The sequence below is a fragment of the Halichoerus grypus genome, chromosome 8 (genome assembly GCF_964656455.1).
Source record: "Halichoerus grypus chromosome 8, mHalGry1.hap1.1, whole genome shotgun sequence".
Lineage (NCBI taxonomy): Eukaryota > Metazoa > Chordata > Mammalia > Carnivora > Phocidae > Halichoerus > Halichoerus grypus.
In genome coordinates this window covers 66,794,500-66,814,490 of record NC_135719.1, presented here as the reverse complement: position 1 = coordinate 66,814,490, position 19,991 = coordinate 66,794,500, and the positions used below count along the sequence as shown (strand labels likewise).

At 43.0% G+C, this 19,991-nt stretch overlaps 2 protein-coding genes across 4 annotated transcripts in view; one reads left to right on the top strand and one right to left on the bottom strand.

The window, feature by feature from the left end:
* SLC30A4 (solute carrier family 30 member 4) overlaps window positions 1-7,996 on the bottom strand; it is a 28,044-nt gene extending 20,048 nt beyond the window's left edge. For 2 of the 3 annotated variants that reach the window (XR_013450472.1, XM_078079403.1), the window contains exons 1-2: window positions 7,777-7,996; window positions 7,125-7,638 (exon numbers count right to left, since the gene is read on the bottom strand). Coding sequence is in view for 2 of the 3 variants with exons in the window: in XM_078079403.1 (XP_077935529.1) it covers window positions 7,125-7,515 (391 nt within the window). In the remaining variant the exon portion in view is untranslated. Of the gene's footprint in view, window positions 1-7,124; window positions 7,693-7,776 lie in introns of those variants that run through there. The other variant, XM_078079404.1, reaches the window with a different exon arrangement.
* Window positions 1-19,991, top strand: part of LOC118521985 (large ribosomal subunit protein eL22-like) — a 112,929-nt gene that overhangs the window by 45,090 nt on the left and 47,848 nt on the right. The window lies entirely within an intron of this gene.

Sequence of the window (19,991 nt, the reverse complement as noted above, 5' to 3'; positions counted from 1 at the left end):
CTGGGGCGCCTGGGTGGCTCAGCTGGTTAAGCGTCTGCCTTCGGCTCAGGTCATGATCTCAGGGTCCTGGGATCCAGCCCTGCTGTCAGGCTCCCTGCTGCTTCCCCTGCTTGAGCTCATGCTCTCTCTCTCAAATAAATAAATAAAATCTTAAAAAAAAAAAAAATTAAGAACCACTAAACTGGGCTCTAACACATAGAAATTTTGTGTTTTAGTACTGCAGCTTTTACTCAACCTACTAATCCTACTATTAGTGAAATTAATAACCACAGTATCTAAATATTACAAGAAAGCTGAAGATAGATACTCACTTGTTTGAGAGGGTTTGACCACAAAATTAAACTGAAGAAATTTTTTAAATGTACATTAATTAGTTCAAAATGAAGGATAAAGATAACTGATTCCCTTGGGTATAGACAGCAGTGTCTCAGAGAGATTAAAGGTGGTATTTAGAATAAAATTTTTCCAGGCATTATATGTATATATGATATATAAAATTAATTTTGTATACGTGTGTGTGTGTGTGTGTATATGTATGTATGTTGTTCTATTATGGTTAACCAATTGTCTTAGCACCATTCATTGAATAAGCTTTTTATAATATACAATATTCAAACCTTTATGTGTATCAGAATCACCTGGAAGATTTGTTTTTGTTTTTTTTTTTTGTTTTTGTTTTTTTTTCTTAAAGATTTTGTTTATTTATTTCAGAGAGAGAGAATGAGAGAGAGAGCACATGAGAGGGGGGAGGATCAGAGGGAGAAGCAGACTCCCTGCCGAGCAGGGGGCCCGATGCGGGACTCGATCCAGGGACTCCAGGATCATGACCTGAGCCGAAGGCAGTCGCTTAACCAACTGAGCCACCCAGGCGCCCCTGGAAGATTTGTTAAACTACAGATTATTTGCTCCACTCCCAGAATTTCTAATTCCAGAGGGCTGGATGAGGCCTGAGAATTTCCATTTTTAACATGTTCCCAAGGTGATGTTGATGCTTCTGGTCTTGGTATCTTTGAGAATCACTGTTACAATGAACTTCATGTTCAGGGTATTATGACATATAAGTGTGCGAAGCCGTTGTTCCCCTCTTTCTGGGATGAGTGTGCAGAGCCAAGAGCAGCAGGTCACTGAGCTGGTGATCTTGTAATCACATCCATTTACTCCAGTGTGCTCTATACAAATGCCACTTTTAATATTCCCTTGACATTAAAGAGCTGGAAATCACTGAGAAAAATACAAGTTGGTGGCTAAGAGGGTTTTGGACTCTCTGAGACTCCCTCAGCAAGTTACTTAATACTTTTGAGCCTCAGTTTCCTTATCTATAAAATAAGGGTAATACCTTAAAGCTGTACTGTCCAGGAAGTCTCGGAGATGATGGAAATGTTCTATCTGTGCTGTCCAGTAGAGTAGCTACTAGTCACATGCAGCTTTTGAGCATTTGAAATATGGATAATGCAACTGAGGGATTTATTTTATTTAATTTTAGTTAACCTAAACTTAAAGAGCCATGTGTTGATAATCATCAGCAAAAAAATAGCAGAGTAAGGACCTCTGAAAATCATCTCCTCTATGAAAGTAATGAGAACCTGGGCAAAAATGGTCCAAATCAGCTTTTTTTTTTAGAACTCTGGAAATTAACCAAAGGCTGATACAGATAGTATTCATTCAAGGAAAACAACTGAATCTTTATAAGAACATCGAAAATTCTGTAGCCTTGGACCCATCTCCCTCTCTCCCGCTCTATGGTAGCCCTGAAAACCAACAGGCAACAATCATAGTGAAAACCAGCCTGGCAGCCACTGCAAGGAATAAAATAGGGTTAGAGATAACTTACAAGCCCCATTCCCAAAGAACTATCATTATTTGATCTGCCTGGTAGTTCCCTGGGGAAAAGCACACTAGCAAGGCTGTTTTGACTTGACTTAGGATCTGCCTTAGGCAAACCCTAAGGAATGTTTGTCAAAAAACAATCCAAGGGAATTGTTTAATACTGCAGCTGCCTGAAGCAATAGATAACAATGTGCTCCCTGTATTCTGAAATTTCACAATCATGTACCTTGGTATGGGTTTATTTTCACCCAATTTGCTGGGTTTTTGTTTACTCTTTTTATCTGGAAAGGTATACACTTCACTTCTGGGGAAATTTCTTAAACTATATTGTTGACAATTTCTTTTTTTCTGTTTTCTCTATTTCCCAAATTCCTATTATTTGGAGTTTGGATTGATACACTAATTTTCTTATGTTTTTTCTCCTATTATCTATTTCTATCTTTTTGCTCTACTCTGAGAGATTACCTTAGTTCATCTAATAACTTTTTTATGGAGTTCAAAATTTTTTTGTTTTTATTGTTCAAAAGCTCTTTACCTTGAATTTCTTTTTTAAAGCAGTCTATTCTTGTAGGTACATATCTCTTATTTCTGTGGATACTATCTATGTAATTATTATATCTATTTAACTAGTGTCCTTATTTTAGTCTTCCTCTTGACCCACACTTCTAGGGGTACCAGGTGCAACCAATTCTGGGCCTACTTAGGATTCTGAAGAGCAGTAGTTCTCAGTATGGTCCCCAGTATCAGGATCCCCTGTGAACTTTGTAAGAAATGCAAATTCTCAGGCCCTATCCCAGACCTACTTAATTAGAAGCTCTCACCCAGCAATTTGTGTTTTAATAAATTCTCTAGGTGTTTCTGACGAATTAGTGTAAACTGAGTTGATTCTTGGCTTTCCCCAACTGCTGCTTAGGAGGTGGCTTTCTTGGGTCTATTAAGTCAGTTATTTCTTTTATCTATCTCCTTTCTAGTTTCCCAAAGTTATGTTGTTATTATCTTGTCTCCAGTTTTCCCCATCTATGTGGACACACACAGACCCACATGTGGATGGATATATGGCTATATACATATATATACATTTAAAAATCCCTTTATTTCAGTTTGAGAGGCTTTAGATACATGAGTTCATTTGCCATCTTTACTGGGAAGTCTGTTTGCATTCATTCTTCAAGCTTTTTCACTCCCAATAAAAATGCAGTTGTTAATCAATGACTATTACTAAATCCAAAGAATAGTTTAGTTCTCATCTCATTAGACCTCTCAGCAGCTTTAACTTATTTATTTCCACTTGGAAATACTCTATTTTCTTAGATTCTGAAATACCTGTTTGTCTTTTGCATGACGTCTAAAGTTGGAGTTCCTCAAAACAGACTCTGTAGGTGGTTTTTTCCATTCTGATAGCACTACACACTGTATCTCTTGACTTGACCTCTCTTCTGAACTATAGACTCATATCTAGACATCTTTACTGGCTATTTTACATACATGTGATAATGAACATTGTCTAAAACAACCCTTGAGCCCAGGCCTAAATCCTGCTCTGTATTTTCTCCCTGCCTAATAAAAGACATACAATTCCATACACTCAGTTGCTTAGGTGAGAAACTTCAGAATCAACCCCCACATCTAAACCATTAGTCAATTTTGTTAATGTTACCTCTAGAATATTTCTCAATCTCCATCCACACCAGTCCAAGCCATAATTGTTTCTTTTCTGGACCTCTGCAATAGTTTACTTGCTTCCATTCTTGCACCCTCCAATCCATCTCCACATAAGGGCCAGAATAATCTTTTAAAAACATAAATCCCATCATATTACTCTCCACTTAAAAGCCTTGACTGGCTTTTCATTGTACTTAGAATTAAAAACTACACTCATAATATGGTCTATCAGAACCGGCCTGATTGGTCCTCTGGCCTCTTTCTCTCTTGCTTATTATATTCCAGTGAAACTTGCCTTCTTTTTAGGTCCTTTTAAAGAATTGAAGGTTTTTAGGACCTTTGTACATGCTATTCTCTTCACTTGGAAAACTCCTCCACTCCTTTTGCTTGAATAAATCTTTTTTTTTTTTTTTTTTGGTTTAACTATACCTGGCTCATACATAAACTATGTCCCACTGGTTACTATGTCTTATAGTACCTTGTTCTTTTGCTTCATAACACTTAAGGCCATGTGGATTTTAAATTTATTTATTTGTTTAACATCTGTGCCCTCCATTAGACTAAGTGCTTCAGATAGTAGGTTTTATTTACTTATTTTTTTTTTTAAAGAGTTTATTTATTTGAGAGAGAGAATGAGACAGAGAGAGAGAGCATGAGAGCGGGGAGGGTCAGAGGGAGAAGGAGACTCCTCGCCGAGCAGGGAGCCCGATGCAGGGCTCGATCCTGGCACCCCAGGATCATGACCTGAGCTGAAGGCAGTCGCTTAACCAACTGAGCCACCCAGGTGCCCCAGATAGTAGGCTTTGTAAAAGTACTCAAAAAATACTTGCTGAATGATCTAAAGTCTCAAAGCAAGTTGGTGGCAAAGCCAAGATTCTCTTTCAGATCTTTAAATTACTTCATTTTTTAAATTACTCCATACTTTCTACACAAGACGCTTTATTTCTAACTGCTTTTGATACACTTTAATAAATGCTGTACTATATACAATTTAATTCTATGTAATATTCTGAATATTTTTTTTAAAAGATTTTATTTATTTATTTATTCATAAGAGACAGAGAGAGAGGCAGAGGGAGAAGCAGGCTTCCCACCGAGCAGGGAGCCCGATGTGGGGCTCGATCCCAGGACCCTGGGATCATGACCTGAGCCGAAGGCAGACGCTTAACCATCTGAGCCACCCAGGCGTCCCTGAATATTTGTTAATGCTTATCCTAAGTATTAGTATTTTTGTATTATTTAACATAAGATTTTTATCTTTGAAAATAAAGTCAGTATTTTAAGTAAAATACTTATTGTGGCTTTCACAAAACAACATTTACCAAATAAGAGATTTCAAAAATGGTATGTCAGGACAATTTTATCTTAATAATTTTTACTTAGGTAAAATAAACTCTAATTTTAAGGGGGAAAATTGTGATTAATATGATTTTAACTTCAAATACAAAATATTAACTTCAAGAATTCCTAAGTCTGGGGCGCCTGCGTAGCTCAGTCAGTTAAGCGTCTGCCTTCAGCTTAGGTCATGATCCCAGGGTCCTGGGATGGAGCTGCAAAGTGAAACGCAGGGCTTCCTGCTCAGTGGGGAGTCTTGCTTTTCTTCCTCTCCCTCTGCTCCCCGCCTCGTGTGTGTGCATGAGCACGCACTCTCTCAAATAAATAAATAAATCTTAAAAAAAAAAAAAAGAATCACTAAGTCCTACTGACTTGATATTCTAGCTGTGTGAATTTGGGCAAGTCATTGAATCTTAGTCTGTAGAGGCCATGCCTTCTTACCTGGCCACAACTTCACTTTTACTTCCTTTACAGCTTAAGCATTTATAATTCTCTATCACAATAAAAATTAATTCAACAGAAGTTTATTGAATGTCTATTCTGTACCAGTCATTGTTGTAGATGCTGGGAATGCAGCTTATACTTCAGTGGAAGAAGACAGATATTAAACAAGTGAATATACAAACAAGATAATCTCAAGATGCTGAGGGCTTTTAAAGTTGGGGAGAGAACAGGAGAGATATCTACTTTAGTCAGTCAGAAAAGGTCTCTCCGAGTTATCTTTTGGGGTAAGATACGAATGTCAAGAAACCAGCCAAGAGAAGATTGGGGAAAAGGCACTCCAGGTTAAGCAGTGTTTTTCAACGGCAGGCCCTGATCTGTGGAACACGAAATCAATTAAGTGGGCTCGGGCCATAATTGAAAAAACAAAATACTAGAACGCATCACAAGAAAGGAGACTTTTGTTTCAGTTATACATATATTCACACATATATGTGTGTATGTGTACTTAACATACATATGTATGCATGCATGCCTACCCAGGTCACAATGTTAAGTGTAGTTTTTTCTATAGTGAGGTCAAGAAAGTTTGAAAGCCACTGAGGTAGAGGAACCAGCCAGTTTGAAGGCGTTATGGACAGGAAAGAGCTTTGTGAGTCATAGGGACAAAGAAGGCCAGCATGGCTGAAGTGTGCACTGGGGAGGAGAGGTATAAAATGAGGTAGGAAATGTATATAATTTTCCTATATATAACCTCTGGCCAGCATCTTAATCTGGACTGCCACCTGTTCTCGTAATGGTTATTAAGAAACAATATGGCAGATTTATCTCCCTGCTTTAATGTCACTTTGTAAACTGTCACTAAGAGAAGTTAGCAGTTACACTAATGTGACTGTGAAATTAATCTCTAAGAATATATCTTATAGTGAGAATGTATTACTTGAATTATCAAAAAGTGATAAAACGGGACACCTGGGTGGCTCAGTCCGTTAAACGTCTGCCTTCCGTTCGGGTCATGATCTCAGGGTCCTGGGATGAGTCCTTGCTCAGCGGGGAGCCTGCTTCTCTCTCTGCCTCTGCCCCTCCCCCTGCTTGTGCGCTCTCTCTCTCTCTCTCTCTCTCTCTCTCTAGCAGATAAATAAATAAATCTTAAAAAAAATATATTAAAAAATACTATAAAAAACCAAGTTCATAAACCCCGGGGGAGCCCTCTGGTTCCTTTCAGATCCTTAGTATAATGAAAAACTTTAAAGGTCGTATTTAATTTTGCAAATCTCTTGGATATAAATACAAAAGGAAATACTAACAAAGAAGAGACCGCTTAAGTCAAATGTAGAGAAAAAAGTAAGGAGCCTGGGACTGTAGATGTGCCTCTTCCACTAACCAGCCAAGTGTCCTCACAACTTGTTTCACTCTCTGGGCCCTCAGATTCCTTACGTGTGAAAAAGAAGGAAGAGCAGGTGTTCAGGAAGTCATATAATATTGTAAAATTTTATGATTCTACGTTTAGATCACTTTCTATTTTAAATGATGCAAAAACTAACCTGGTGTTTTATCAGAATTTTTTAAAGAGGAAGTTACATGATATACGATGAAGCTAATGTACTTAACTTTACAGTATGTGTCACAGTGTTTGGAGAACGAGAAGAAAAAGTCAAAGCTTTCTCTGAAAGTTTATGTCGTACTTGGGTTGATCTGCACTTTGGAACCGTGTGGACTTTTCCTATCACGAGATCAGTATCTTGATAAATAACAAACTTCCTGAAAAGAAAGTTTAAACCTCAAATCATGTGTAACTAAAGCTTGACAACAACCCTCGGGACAAGGTAAATGGAAAGTGAGTTGGCAACACAACTCACCTACAAGTTCTCCAATCATGAAAAGCAAGTAAAGAACGGCCGCAATGGTCAATCTGGTTTTCACCTTTCTCTGCTTCAGTAACTCTCGCTGTCTGCTGCAGTTGTCACAGGGGTCCACCTTCAAACTCAGCTGACTGTTGGTCAAAGCTAAGTCCTGGTCCAGTAAGGAATCGTCGTCGGCCTGCAGGGCCGGGTGCGCCCCGTTAATAGGCCTTTCTGGGATTTCAGAACCATCATCGGCCACCACAACTCGAAGTTTGTTAAACCGAGAAAGCCCCTCGTCCCCCACCTCGTCCGAGAAGTCAAAGGCGCTGGTGTCATTTAAAAACAGCGGCGCATCATCCTTCCTTAGCAGAGATTTGAGGCGCTTCCACGCGCCGGATCCGGCCATGGCAGAGGCTGAGCCGCCGCGGCACGGAAAGGCTCGGTGCAGGCGGCCGGCCGGCGGCTGCGCCGGCTCCTACTTCACCGGAGCGCCAGTTCCCGATGGCACCGCCGCGCGTCCCTCCCCATCCTGTGCAAAACGAAACACGTTAACACGTTATAAATTAAAGGCGCCCCAACACTGCCCACAAGTTCCGAAGCCCCGGGCGGCGGGGGCGCCAGGCCGGCCCGGAGGCGCCCGGGCTCCGCGAGGGGGCTGCGAGTCTACCTGGGGCGCTGCCGCGGGGCCGCCGCTCATCTCCCCGCCCCCGGCCGGCTCGGCGGGGCTGACTCGCACAGCTCGGGCCGGGGCCGCGCGGGGAGCGGGGCCGTCCTCGCGCCTGCCGCGCCCGCAGCTCCAGGCCGGCTTCCCGGGTCTGACAGGTTCGGGGCCGGGCGCCGGGGGCCGCCGCCTCTCCCCGCCCTGCGCGAGGCCGCGCGCGTGCGCCGGAGCGGCCGCAGGCCAGGAGCGCGAAGGAGGGGTCGGCATGAGCACACGCAGGCCCGCTGCGCAGGGCTGCGGCGCCCGGGAGGGGCGGGGCAGGGGCGCGCGCCGCATCCCCCGCCCGTCGCCCCAGTGCCGGCTGCGGAGCCCCGCGCGCCTGTCTCTGCCCGAGGGGCACTCACAGGGATGCCGGCGTGTCCGGCGCAGCCCTGCCGCCTCCCCAGCGGAGAGGCATGAGCGGATGGAGCCGGGGCCTGCGGACCAAGCGGGTAGATTCGAACGGTCCCGCCCGCCCCGGGCGTTGCTGCCCGAGCTCGCTCCACCCAACGAGGGCCTCAGGAATCTTGGGTCAGGATCTTGGTTGCAGATCCGCGGCAGAAAACCATTTTAGCGCCTTCTTGCTAAGTGAGAAACCCAGCAGCTTGCTTTCCTTGAGTTGATGCTTCTCTGGCAAGTTGGCAAAATTTGATGCACCGTCAGGTCAACTTCGAGAGGGCAAGGCTGCTTATGGTCGTCAGCAGTTCTAAGTCCTGCTTTGTATTTACTGTTGTCCTGTGTGTGTTCGCTGCCATGTTCCTGTAGCCTCCATTTATAACATGGACTAAACCCAAGCACAAAATCTAGTAGGGGTTTCCGTTTTGGCCTTTGGTTCTGTTACCCAAATTTAAAATAATTAAGTTCTGAATAGTAGTTTCTGATTTAGATCTAAGTTGTAATGGTAAAATGGAATGGCAATAAGCCTCCCCAGTCCCCTTCTCCCTTGAAGTCCGAAGAGATTCCTTGGATGGGTTTTAGGGGCTTCTGGAGGCCTTAAACTCATGTGCAAAATACTGTGCCTTATATGTATTTTCTTGAGTTAAGCCCCTTAGCTTTTATCATATTCTCAAAAGGGTTTAAGACTCAAATTTTAAGATTTAAAACAGCAACACTGTCAGGGGAGCTAACACTTGGGAGTTGAATTGTAGTGAAACTCCTAGTTATCCTGTGTTAATGGATGTTGTATTTTGACGATAGTCTACATGGGTTACCAAATTTCAAGTCACAAAATATACAAGAGAAAGTCACATGGAACGTCATTTACCTCTGAAGATTCAGATGGCACTTTAGAATCTTGCACGCCTCAGGTGCCAGAGCACCAACTGCTTTTGGATTCCCCAGCAATCCCTCACTTTTGAATGTGCACCATATTCCTACAGAGCTGCCGCCATGGCAGTCAGGTTAGGAAACCTGGATCAGAGATCCCTTGGTTCCCAAGACTGAGGAGGACAGACTTGCCTAGAGTATTCAATAACCAGAGCACTCAGGTCATTATCAGCTGAAGGGAGAGTGCTTACTGAGCCTTGCTCTCCTAACCCCAAATATCTTAATCCATTCAACTCAGAGGTAAATTATTTGTTGTTTTTCATTTCAGTTTGTTATATTGCCCGAAATTCTGCTAATGAGAAATACAAATGAACAAAGCAAATATGTCAGGAATGTGATTGCTCTTTCTTTGGTATAAATTCTTCAAATAGGATTCCATTCAAGGAAAGGGGATAGATGTTTTCAAGAAAAGTTGAGGCAGAACATGGATTATTTTGGGTACTTACGGTACGCTTTGTTGGGAAGGGCTGCAGTTCTGCATCCCAATTTTTTACTATTTTATATCGCTGGCTATCTGGACAGAGTGATAGGAGGATAACAAAAAACTATATAGTGATTTTAATGTATGTCCACAAATTCTGATACTCATCACATGCAGAGGTAGAGCTTAATCTCCCTCCCATTGAATGTGAGCTTCTCTTAGTGAATACCATATGGCCTACAATGAATAGAATATGACAATAGTGACAGTGTATGACTTAAAAGACTAGGTCATAAAAGGCACTGCAGCTGCCTGCTTGTTCTCTCTTGGATCACTTGTGCTGCGGAAGCCAGAGTTACCATGTCACGAGGAACTCAAGCAGCCCCGAAGAAAAGCCCATGTGATGAGAGATGGACACCTCCTGCCAACGGCCATGTGAATTAGCCATATTGGAAGCAGATGCTCCAGCCCCAGTTAAATCTTCAGATGATTGTAGCCCAGGAGATGTTGACTGAAATCCCAGGAGAGATCCTGAACAGAACCACCCAACTAAGCTGCTCCCAGATGACGCACAGAGACTGTGAGATAATGACGTTTATTGTTTTAATATGGTAAGTTTGGGGATAATTTGTTACAAAGCAATAGATAACTAATACACTCAATCTCAACTTGCCTCTGTACCAGGAAATACAGTTTTTATTTTATCACATGGGCCCTTGTTCCTAGGCCTGTCCTTGGGCTAGTGGCATGATTTCTATCGTTGAACTTTAAAATGGTCCGAATAGGGGCACCGAGGTGGCTCAGTCATTACGTGTCTGCCTTCGGCTCAGGCCCTGATCCCAGGACCCTGGGATTGAGCCCCACATAGGGCTCCTGCCTGGCAGGAAGCCTGCTTCTCCCTCTCCCACTCCCCCTGCTTGTGTTCCCTCTCTCGCTGTTTCCCTCTCTGTCAAATTAATAAATAAAATCTTTAAAAAATAAATAAATAAAATGGGCCGAATAGACTTCTGTGAATAGTCTTGGCATGTAACCACCATTTGCAACCGTATTTCTATGTATTCAGAATTTATAACAATAGACAAATGAACTTTTGAAACATAATCCATTTATAATCTGGTACTGCCTGCAATTCAGCTAGCTATTGCTCAGCATGCCATTCTTTTATGAGACTTCATACTTCTCCAGTATGAAGAACTTTTCTGCATAGGCAAATAGATAAAGTTACTAACCATTTATCCCATCTCTTAACCAGGTAACTCATAATACACAAATTGTTTAGGTAATGGTAGATGTCTGACATTTACAAGACACGTATCTCTGGTGGTCAACTAGAATAGCCCCACAATATCCTATGTCAAAACCTGTCTTCTGGCACAGACATTTCTGGGAACAAATGACAATGCTGAAAATAATACCACAGCTAACATTTACTTGAGGCTTTTTTATGTGCCTAGCACCTCCGCAGGGGACCTGATTTATATCAGCTCACTTAATCCTTATAGTATCACTATGAGGAAGTTAATTATTCAAAGCATGGGTCTTGAAGTCTGTGTTGTGTGTGTATCCTGGTTTCACCATTTAGTCCTATAATCTCTGGCAAACCATTTGACCAATTTGGGCTTCAATTTTCTTACCTATATAAAAGGGGCTTGATGAGAGTACCCACTTCCCAGGGCTATGGTAAGGATTCAATGAGATCATGTATGTAAAGCATGTAAAACATAGCATATATAGCTCCTAGAACATAGTAAGTACTCCATCAATGCCAACTATTAATATTTTTTAAGTAGAGGGACACCTGGGTGGCTCAGTTGGTTATGTCTGCCTTCGGCTCCGGTCATGATCCCAGGGAGCCTGCTTCTCCCTCTCCTCCCCACTCATGCTCTCAGCCATTAGCCTACATTATCCTCTCAGTCTGTTTCCACACACAAATGGAATGATCTACAGAAAAGTAGATTCCTTGAGTGTGCTAGAAGAAATTTCTATTCCATACGCCAAAGATTTGCCAGTACCTCATGAGACTTCAGCATCATGCTGTGAAATCCTTCTTGGAAAGGAAGGGGAAAAAGTGTTAAAGTTTTTAAAAATGGAAATGGGGGGGGCACCTGGGTGGCTCAGTTGGTTAAGCATGTGCCTTCGGCTCAGGTCATGATCCCAGGGTCCCGGGATCAAGCTCTGCCTTGGGCTCCCCGTTCAGCGGGGAGCCTGCTTCTCTCTCTGCCCCTCCTTCCTGCTCTGCTCTCTCTCACTATCTCTCTCTCTCTCAAATAAATAAAATCTTTAAAAATTTTTTTAAAAAATGGAAATATGGGAAAAGGTGCCACTTAATTGACAGGCTCAAATGTTGCATATTCCCCATCCTGAGAATTCCTTTCGTCATTGAAATAGGTGATTGTAGGATTCCCAAAGAATGTTTTTGGAATGTGACCCCCTTATCTTTTTCAGGAAGGGATGAAAGCTGTCAGATACATATGGACAAGGGTTGGTGATGTGATATACAACTAAAGAGTGTAATAATTTCTTCTTTTTATGGATTGCTCTGGTAACATAGAGGCTGGAAATTCAGTTTAACCCCTCTTCCAGGGGAGGAGAAGGACAGAGTAGTTAAGAGAATTGCCCAAAGACAGGCAAGTTTCCTTCTTGGACAGGGAGGAGATAAAGGAGAGGGTCTCTGGGCCAAGTCCATGTATCCTGCCAGGCAAACCAACCTGTGAGCCAAAACCTACACTAAACAAGTTCATTGTTTTCACACCTTTGTTTTTATCTTCCCTTAGTTTTTAAAGTAAATGTACCGATGAATTTCTCTAACCATGTCTGGCTAAAATTAGAGGGAATAGGAGCTGGGAAGGGTTTAGAGTATAAGCACACCAGCCCTGCAGTCTGGAGGTGGCAGCTGGGCTCGGGGAGCTTGAAGGTGAGGGTGGAAGGGCGACTTTGGACATGCTTTGGGAATCCTTCATCACAGACAAGAGAAGCTCGTTCGGCTTCTAATTTTGCCATCCTTTTGCTATGACCCCTAGCAGCATACTGTTGCTGAACTCATTTTCTGTCTGTAAAGTGGAAAATAGTGTTTGTCCTACCTATTTCGTAGGAACACTGTAAGAATCCAATGAGATTTTGCATGTGAAAACATTCCCTTACCTACTTTACAGCTTTATTAAAGACCACGCCGTCTGAACCAAAATGCAAAACATGGGTACAGACAAATGCTGATTGTTAAAAATCCTCCACTTGTATCTGTCCCTTCCCAGGAGAGTTGAACTCCAGTCCTTGGTTTGTTAAGGGCATATTCTGACTTCATTAGATCTCTAGATCACAACCACACACATTACTGTTACTATTACTTCATTTGTATACTAAGTTGTTTTTGTGTCCAGGGCACCTAACATTGTACTCAGAGCAGAAGCGCTGTAAATTAAATTCACACGGATTTATATGCAAAAATATTTTAATCATAGAGTTCATTCATAACATTAAATTCCCCTCAAACAAATGTTTGTATTTCTTGAAGCTGGTGTGTAGTTTCCAAGAAATCCTTAGTGGTGAGATTAATCTGTCTCATACTGATTGGAGATGATTAATACACTAATACTCAGTTGATATTTATACAAGACTTATTTCCAAGAACACTCTAATGTTTATGAATTAAAGCAAGACAGAGAAGCAACTGCAGAAAAAGTGACTCTTCTGTGGCCTCTAACAAGTGGTGGCTTCAAACAATGAAGGCCATTGTATAAGAACTCCCTCCTGGGGTTATTGTGAGGATTAATTAGATTAAAATCTGCAAAGTGTTTTGAGTTTTTCCCAGAATTCCTTTATAAATAAAGATGGCATTAATTCTTTTTTTAAGTATCATTATATGGGTCCTCCCAGAATCAAATGTAGCAAATTCACCTGCTATTTAACTCCCTGTATTCCCTGAAGCAAAAAAACCCACGACTAAGGCATTCTCTCTAATGGTTTTAAACTATGGCAGCACACGAGAGCGAGCAGAATTTAGTACCCTAATCACAAAGATCTTGGTGTATGATTTACATGACACAATAATGCCTCCTAATCACTATGCCACATGGTAATGAGATATAAATTACTGTAATTATTACAGCTGTTTTATACTGACCCACAAAGTTGACCCTCCTTTTTGTGATTTACATTTTACTAACTCACATTCTGCTCACTTACAAGTAGGGTTTAAGGCAGCCTTCGAGGTGTTCCTCACCTCCAAACACAGGAAATGATGAGGGTTTTTCCTGATAGTAGGTACTGTCTAATCTTCCTTGTATGTACAGAAACACATAGACACAGATGAAAGACAGGAGTCTTACCGACCAACTCTCCAGCAGCCGATGATGTAGTGTTGGAATGTAAGTTAAGGTCTGGAGCCGACGGCCAAGAAAGAATTCTTTTTTTTTCCAAGAAAAAACTCTTGAGACGTCTTTGGTGCAAAAGAAGTGATTTTATTAAAGCACAGGGACAGGACCCGCGGCAGAAAGAGCTGCGGCTGCTGACTGGCGCCCTGGGATTGTGATTATATACTTTGGGATTGGGGGAAGTAAAAGTAAGGGAGGTGTCCAAAAGGACTTTCATATGCTAAAGAAGACTCGCAGGATACCTGAGGCCTGGCTATTGTCAAACTAAGGTTGTTTTCCCCTCTAGCAAGGCATTAACAGGAAGACAATTGGGAGCTTCCTGGAGGAACTTTGTACTCCGCCTGCCTCAACTATTTGTCAATGGGCTGCAGGTTATAAGGACATTTAATTTTATCTACATTTCCTCCTGCCTTTGTTTCCCACATCACTGAGTTTCCTTGGGAACCCCTTCTGCTCTGTCACCTGGTCTCTGATCTTAATCCTGTTCCCAGTGACCCACCCAGCCCATGCTGTCCCCTCCCCTGACCCAGAGGAGCCCCTCTGAATGTTGAGTGGTGGGTGTGGGGCGACCCAATTGGGTGAGTGTGGGGTGACCCAATTGGGTGGAGGCGACCAATTGGGTGAGGGCAGTGAAAGAATTCACCCGTGGCAGAACAAAGGAGATAGAAATTTATTGAAGACAAATGGGCAGGACAGCAAAGGAGAGACTGTCTGCCCCGGGGTGCTGTGGTGGGGAACTGTAGTTAAGGGGGGAAGGTGAGGAGGTATGGGAACATAGAATTCTCCTTTTTCGGTACCTGTGCCCTGTTGTAAGCAGCCCCTTTGTCAGCTAGGGCTTATGGCTATTTGGAGGTGGGTTGCCTGATGGGCCTGTTTGCATTCAGCCTGGTGGTCCCTGTGGGCCCTTTTACCTGACTCAGGTTTCCATTGCTCAAGCCTGTTACCTAAAAGTGGACTTTACAGTGGGTTTATGGTAGCAGAAACTCTGGAGCCGACCCAGGTGGAGTCTGGGGAACAACAGGATAAGAAGGCCATTGTAAATGGGGAACCCATCTGGCAGGTGACCAACTGTCCTGGTTTACTTGGGATGGAGGGTAGTCCCGAGACCTGGGACTTTTCAGTGTCCTGGGATGAGTTTACCTTGTAGCAAGAATAGATGTCTGTAACCATGATATTGCTGGGCAGGGAGAGTATCTTCCCCGGGAAAGATACCTTGTTCCTTTCGGGCTCTGCAGCACACTGGGCTGGGTGTTCTCGGGAATTCTCTGGATGTGATTCCTGTCACAGTGAAATGGAAGAGGTCATAGGTGTCCAAGAGGGAGGCCAGCCACACCCAGGTAGGGGCCCCAAGACACCATGCCCTGTTCGAGCCACCGAGGTCCCAAATCAGTTCTGTAGCTTTGCAGGTATGGACACTGTGCCTGAGGATGAGGCTGGGGAAATCAGGGTATACCAGATGCCCCCAGAGACTGATGAAGTTACTGTGAGGTTGATTACCTAATTCTCCTGGGGCTACAACTCTCTTAGTGCCCTGGTGATGCCCTCTTCACAAGACAAATGAATCTGAGAATCCAAGTAACCTTACAGCTAGAACAAAGGTGACTGGGGGGTTTTAATGACATTATTTACAGGCCTCATGACCTCTCTTGGCTTTTTGTGTTCCTGGTTCCCTACAGGGGTGTTCTTCCTCATTCTTGTCTGGCTAACCGCTGTTCAGCTTTCAAACCCTGTAGACTCTGTCCAATTTTCCTCCTTCTTTCCCTCCTCCCTCTCCTCTTCCCTTCTTTCTTCCTTTCCTGCCTTCCTGCCTTCCACAAATATGATTTGAGTGTTTATCATATGCCAGTCACTACAGTAGGCACTGAACTATAGAATTGAATAAAATAAAGTCTAGATGATAGCCCATCCCAGATTAGTCCTGTATACACAGCATACATTTTAATATTTCATTACTAATTTCCCCTAGATTACATACAGACTGTTGATATCTGATGTGGTTTTGGAATATAGGCAAGGTTTGTTGGGGCGAGTCCGGAGCTGATGGCCAAGAAAGAATTCTTGAGACATCTTTGGTGTAAAAAGGTGGTTTATTAAAGCACGGGGACAGGACCCGTGGGCAGAAAGAGCTACTGCACTGGGGTTGTGAGCCGTGGCTGATTATATACTATGGGATTGGGGGAGCTGAGGAAAAGGAAGATATTCAAAAGAACTTTCATATGCTAAAGAGGACCTACGAGGTACTGGGAGGTCTTGCCATTGTCAAGGTAAGGTTGTTTTTCCCTTCTAGCAAGGCATTAGCATTAAGGTAGTTGGGAGCTTCTTGGAGGAACATTACACTCTGCCCACTTCAAATATCTGTTCAATGGGCTGCAGGTTATAAGGACATTTAATTGTATCTACATTTCCTTCCGGAACCTAGGTTATTGATACAAATGCTTTGTTCTTGTAAATTGCTAAGACATTTGTAAACTGAGGAAGACTCTTGTCTTGCAGGATTGTGATCTCTGTAAGTTAACTATTTGTTTTTCCTTTAGGAAAGCCAGGAGTGCCTGAGGAATGTCACATATATCCCATTTGGGGGGGGGCGTGGTTGTGGGGTGTCAGCTTCTGCTTTGTCCTCAGCTCGCTTTCTGTTCCCTTGTCAATATCTATATGTAATTTTTAAATGAAAGTGAAAAGTAACATAAGCTTTCTTCTCAGTTGAATTTTAGTTTAGTCTTTCTGAAATCATTCCCCAGGCCCCCATCTGTTAAAGTCTTCAGATAACCAACTCTATCCATTGTGTTGATTTTTATCATCTAGGGCAGGAAATTCACTTAGTATTACTGTTGCTGCCCTTAGTCCTCCCACTTGTGCTTAGGTTCTGAGTTGTGGCCTCATAGCTCAGAGCCCTGTCTTCATTTTATAAATAGTTTGGATATTTTTATCCCAAAGTGCATTACTTTGCACTTGTTCCCACTGAAGCTCATTTGTCAGTTGTCTGACCACATGGTCAGATTTATAGGGTCTTTTGACTAACCCAGGGATTGGCAAACTTCTTCTATAAAGGGCCAGATAATAAATAATTTCAGCTTTGCTGCAGTACCTTGTTGCTGGCCGCGTTTGCTCAACTCTGCTCTTGTGAAAGCAGCCATAGATAATAATAAATGAATGAGTATGACTATATTCCCATAAGACTTTATTTAGGGACACTGAAATGTGAATTTCACATACTTTTCACATGTCACAAAATATTAGTTGTCTTTTCCTTTTTTTGAAACCATTCTTAGCTAAAGGGCTGCACAGAAATAGGCTCAGGCTGGTTTTGGCTTGTGGGCTGTAGTTTGCTGACCCTGATCTAGACCCATCACTAGTTAGAAGTGTTGTTAGATATTTTACTGCTCGCTCCCTGCTCCTGATCACTTACACATATCTTAGAGAGCCCCTTGCTAGCAAAGGTGCTTGAGGGTTCAGTCCCTCTACTTGGGTCCATCAATCTCTGCTTCCCAATGTACTATGAAGGCAGCAACGTTTGGACAGCCCGAGTGTCTTCATACAGGTAGAGTGTAGCTGGGGTCCTAGAACCCACTAGAGTGCTCTGCTTGGGGCTGACCAAGAGTGCCAGTGGCTCTTGTTTAAATACCTGGGACTCTTCAGATTGGAAATCTGATTGCATGCCCACCCTTCCCCACACCCTCAGTTCAGCCACTTTGAGCTGTAGGCACCCTGAACTTGCATTGTTTGGGGCTCGGACCACAGCTATTATAAGTGCAATAGCGTTAAATGGAATGCTTTTCTTCACCACTCCATTACCTCATTAGTTCTAGATAAAGTCTAGAACTACTCTTCCCCATGGCACCCATCCCACCCCAGGCCTAGACATGTCTACTAATTACGTGTCTTCCTGTCTCACTTTGTAATTCTGTCTTCATTAGAGGCACTATTTGACTAACTCTTTTATTAGACTCTGCTCCATGAGACTGGGGTGGGGGGGGGAGTTTCTTATCTCCTGCACCTGACCCTGTGCCTGGCACATAGTAGGTGCTCAACAAGCATTTGTTGAGGAACCAGACCCACAGCAGACCTCAGCTTATTGGCTGGGCACTGTTCTCGATAACAGCCGCCTCCCCCCCCCCCCCCCCCCCCCCCCCCCGGCCAACACACCTCACTAGCAGAGAGACCTTGGGTTACGGGATCTTCTTGAGCTTCAGTTTCCTTCTCTGTAAAATGGAGACAGTAGTTACTATCAGTGGGTTGTGGTGACTTAAATGAGATAATGTGACTGGCACAGGGCTTGCTTCAGTTACTGTTAGACTAATGTTAGGTCCCTTTCCCACTTCCTCTCATGGATGTCAACCCTATGGGTGTCTGATGCCCATACGTCAGACTCCCCCAGTGCACAGGACTCCAGCTTCCTGAGGAGGACTGCACTGTCTCCTTTGAGAAATCCAGAATTAGAAATGTGACTACTCTGCCCTTCATACATCTGCTGCCTTCCCAGCATCTGTCACTTGGGCCCTCTAGTTCCCTCCCCTGGCTGGAATCACCAGGCTCCACCCATTGTCTGTTTCTGAGCTAGTTCCTCATTGCCTCACAAAACGTTCCAGTCTTCTGGGACTTCTATTTCAGCCTCTCCTTTGGAAATCTGTCAAAGGTTTTCTTAAGGTGTTCAGGTAGATAATATTAAGCAGTTCTCTTTTACCTACATGTGATTTACTTCCTCAAAAATTAAGTAAATTAATTTGTTAAGTTTTCTCTTTAAAGATACTATTTTGTCGGTGCGCCTGGGTGGCTCAGTCGGTTGTCTGCCTTCGGCTCAGGTCATGATCCCAGAGTCCCTAGATCAAGTCCCCATCACATAGGGCTCCCTGCTCAGCGGGGAGTCTGCTTCTCCCACTGCCCCTCCTCCCACTCGTTCTCTCAATCTCTCTCTCAAATTAAAAAAAAAGATACCATTTTGTCATCTTTCTCTGAAGTTAATTTTAAGTGTTTAGTCTGCCTATTTCACAAGTAAACCATAACTTCCTAAGTTCTCTCCAGAGATTTCTTAATGATAATAAATATTATCATACAATAAAAATTATAATATTTTGAGCCCAGTATGTATCAAGCACCGTGGTAGGACCCTTAATTAAATGTTATTTAATTTAATCCTTATAACAACCTTGTGTAGTAGATACTATTATCCCCATTTTATACATGGGATAAATGAAAATTTTTAAATACTTTGTTCAAAGTCACACAATTGGAAGATGGTGGAGTCAAGGTTTGCATTCAGGTTTGTCGCAGCCCAGTGCCCATCATCTTTCCATTCTGACATTTTCTTCCCTTTCTGTGCTTGGTGGTTGGTGGTGGTGCTGGGAGGGCATGTGTATCACATTCCCACTTTTCTAACCTTCTGGGTGAGCAGCTGGCTGTTATGACTGGCACCCATTTTGGCTAATGGTTCTTCAATGTCATAGTAGAGTTCTATCAGAACTCATGTAGGTTTTAAAGTAGTACCATCTCACTTAAAACCACTCATCCATCCATCCATCCAACCAATATTTCTTAACAGGCTATCTTAGTCTGTCTGGGCTGCTATACCAAAATACCACAGGCTGGGTGGCATATCAACAGCAGAAATCTACTTCTCACAGTTCCAGAGGTTTAGATGTCCAAGATCAAGGCACTAACAGGGTCATGTTCTGGTGAGGACCCTCTTCCTGGTTCATAGCCAGTGCCTTTTCACTGCATCCTCACAGAGTGGAAAGGGGTAGGGAGCTCTGTGGGATCTCCTTTGGAAGAACAAGAATCCCATTCATGAGGGCTCCACCCTCATGACCTAATAACCCCCCAAAGGCTCCATCTTCTAAGATCATCACGCTGGGCATTAGGACTCCAACATGTGGATTTTGGGGGGACACAAACATTCAGATCATAGCAGAGGTTGTAAACCAGACACGGTGCTATGTGCTGAACATGTCTTAGGCCAGAGAAATGGGTCCCTAGTGTTTAAAATTAAGACATTGGGGAGTTAATGGAAGAGGCACTTAGGGAGGAGGGTGTGGAGGTAGGAAAGATGGAGAGAAAGAGAAGTCACGGCC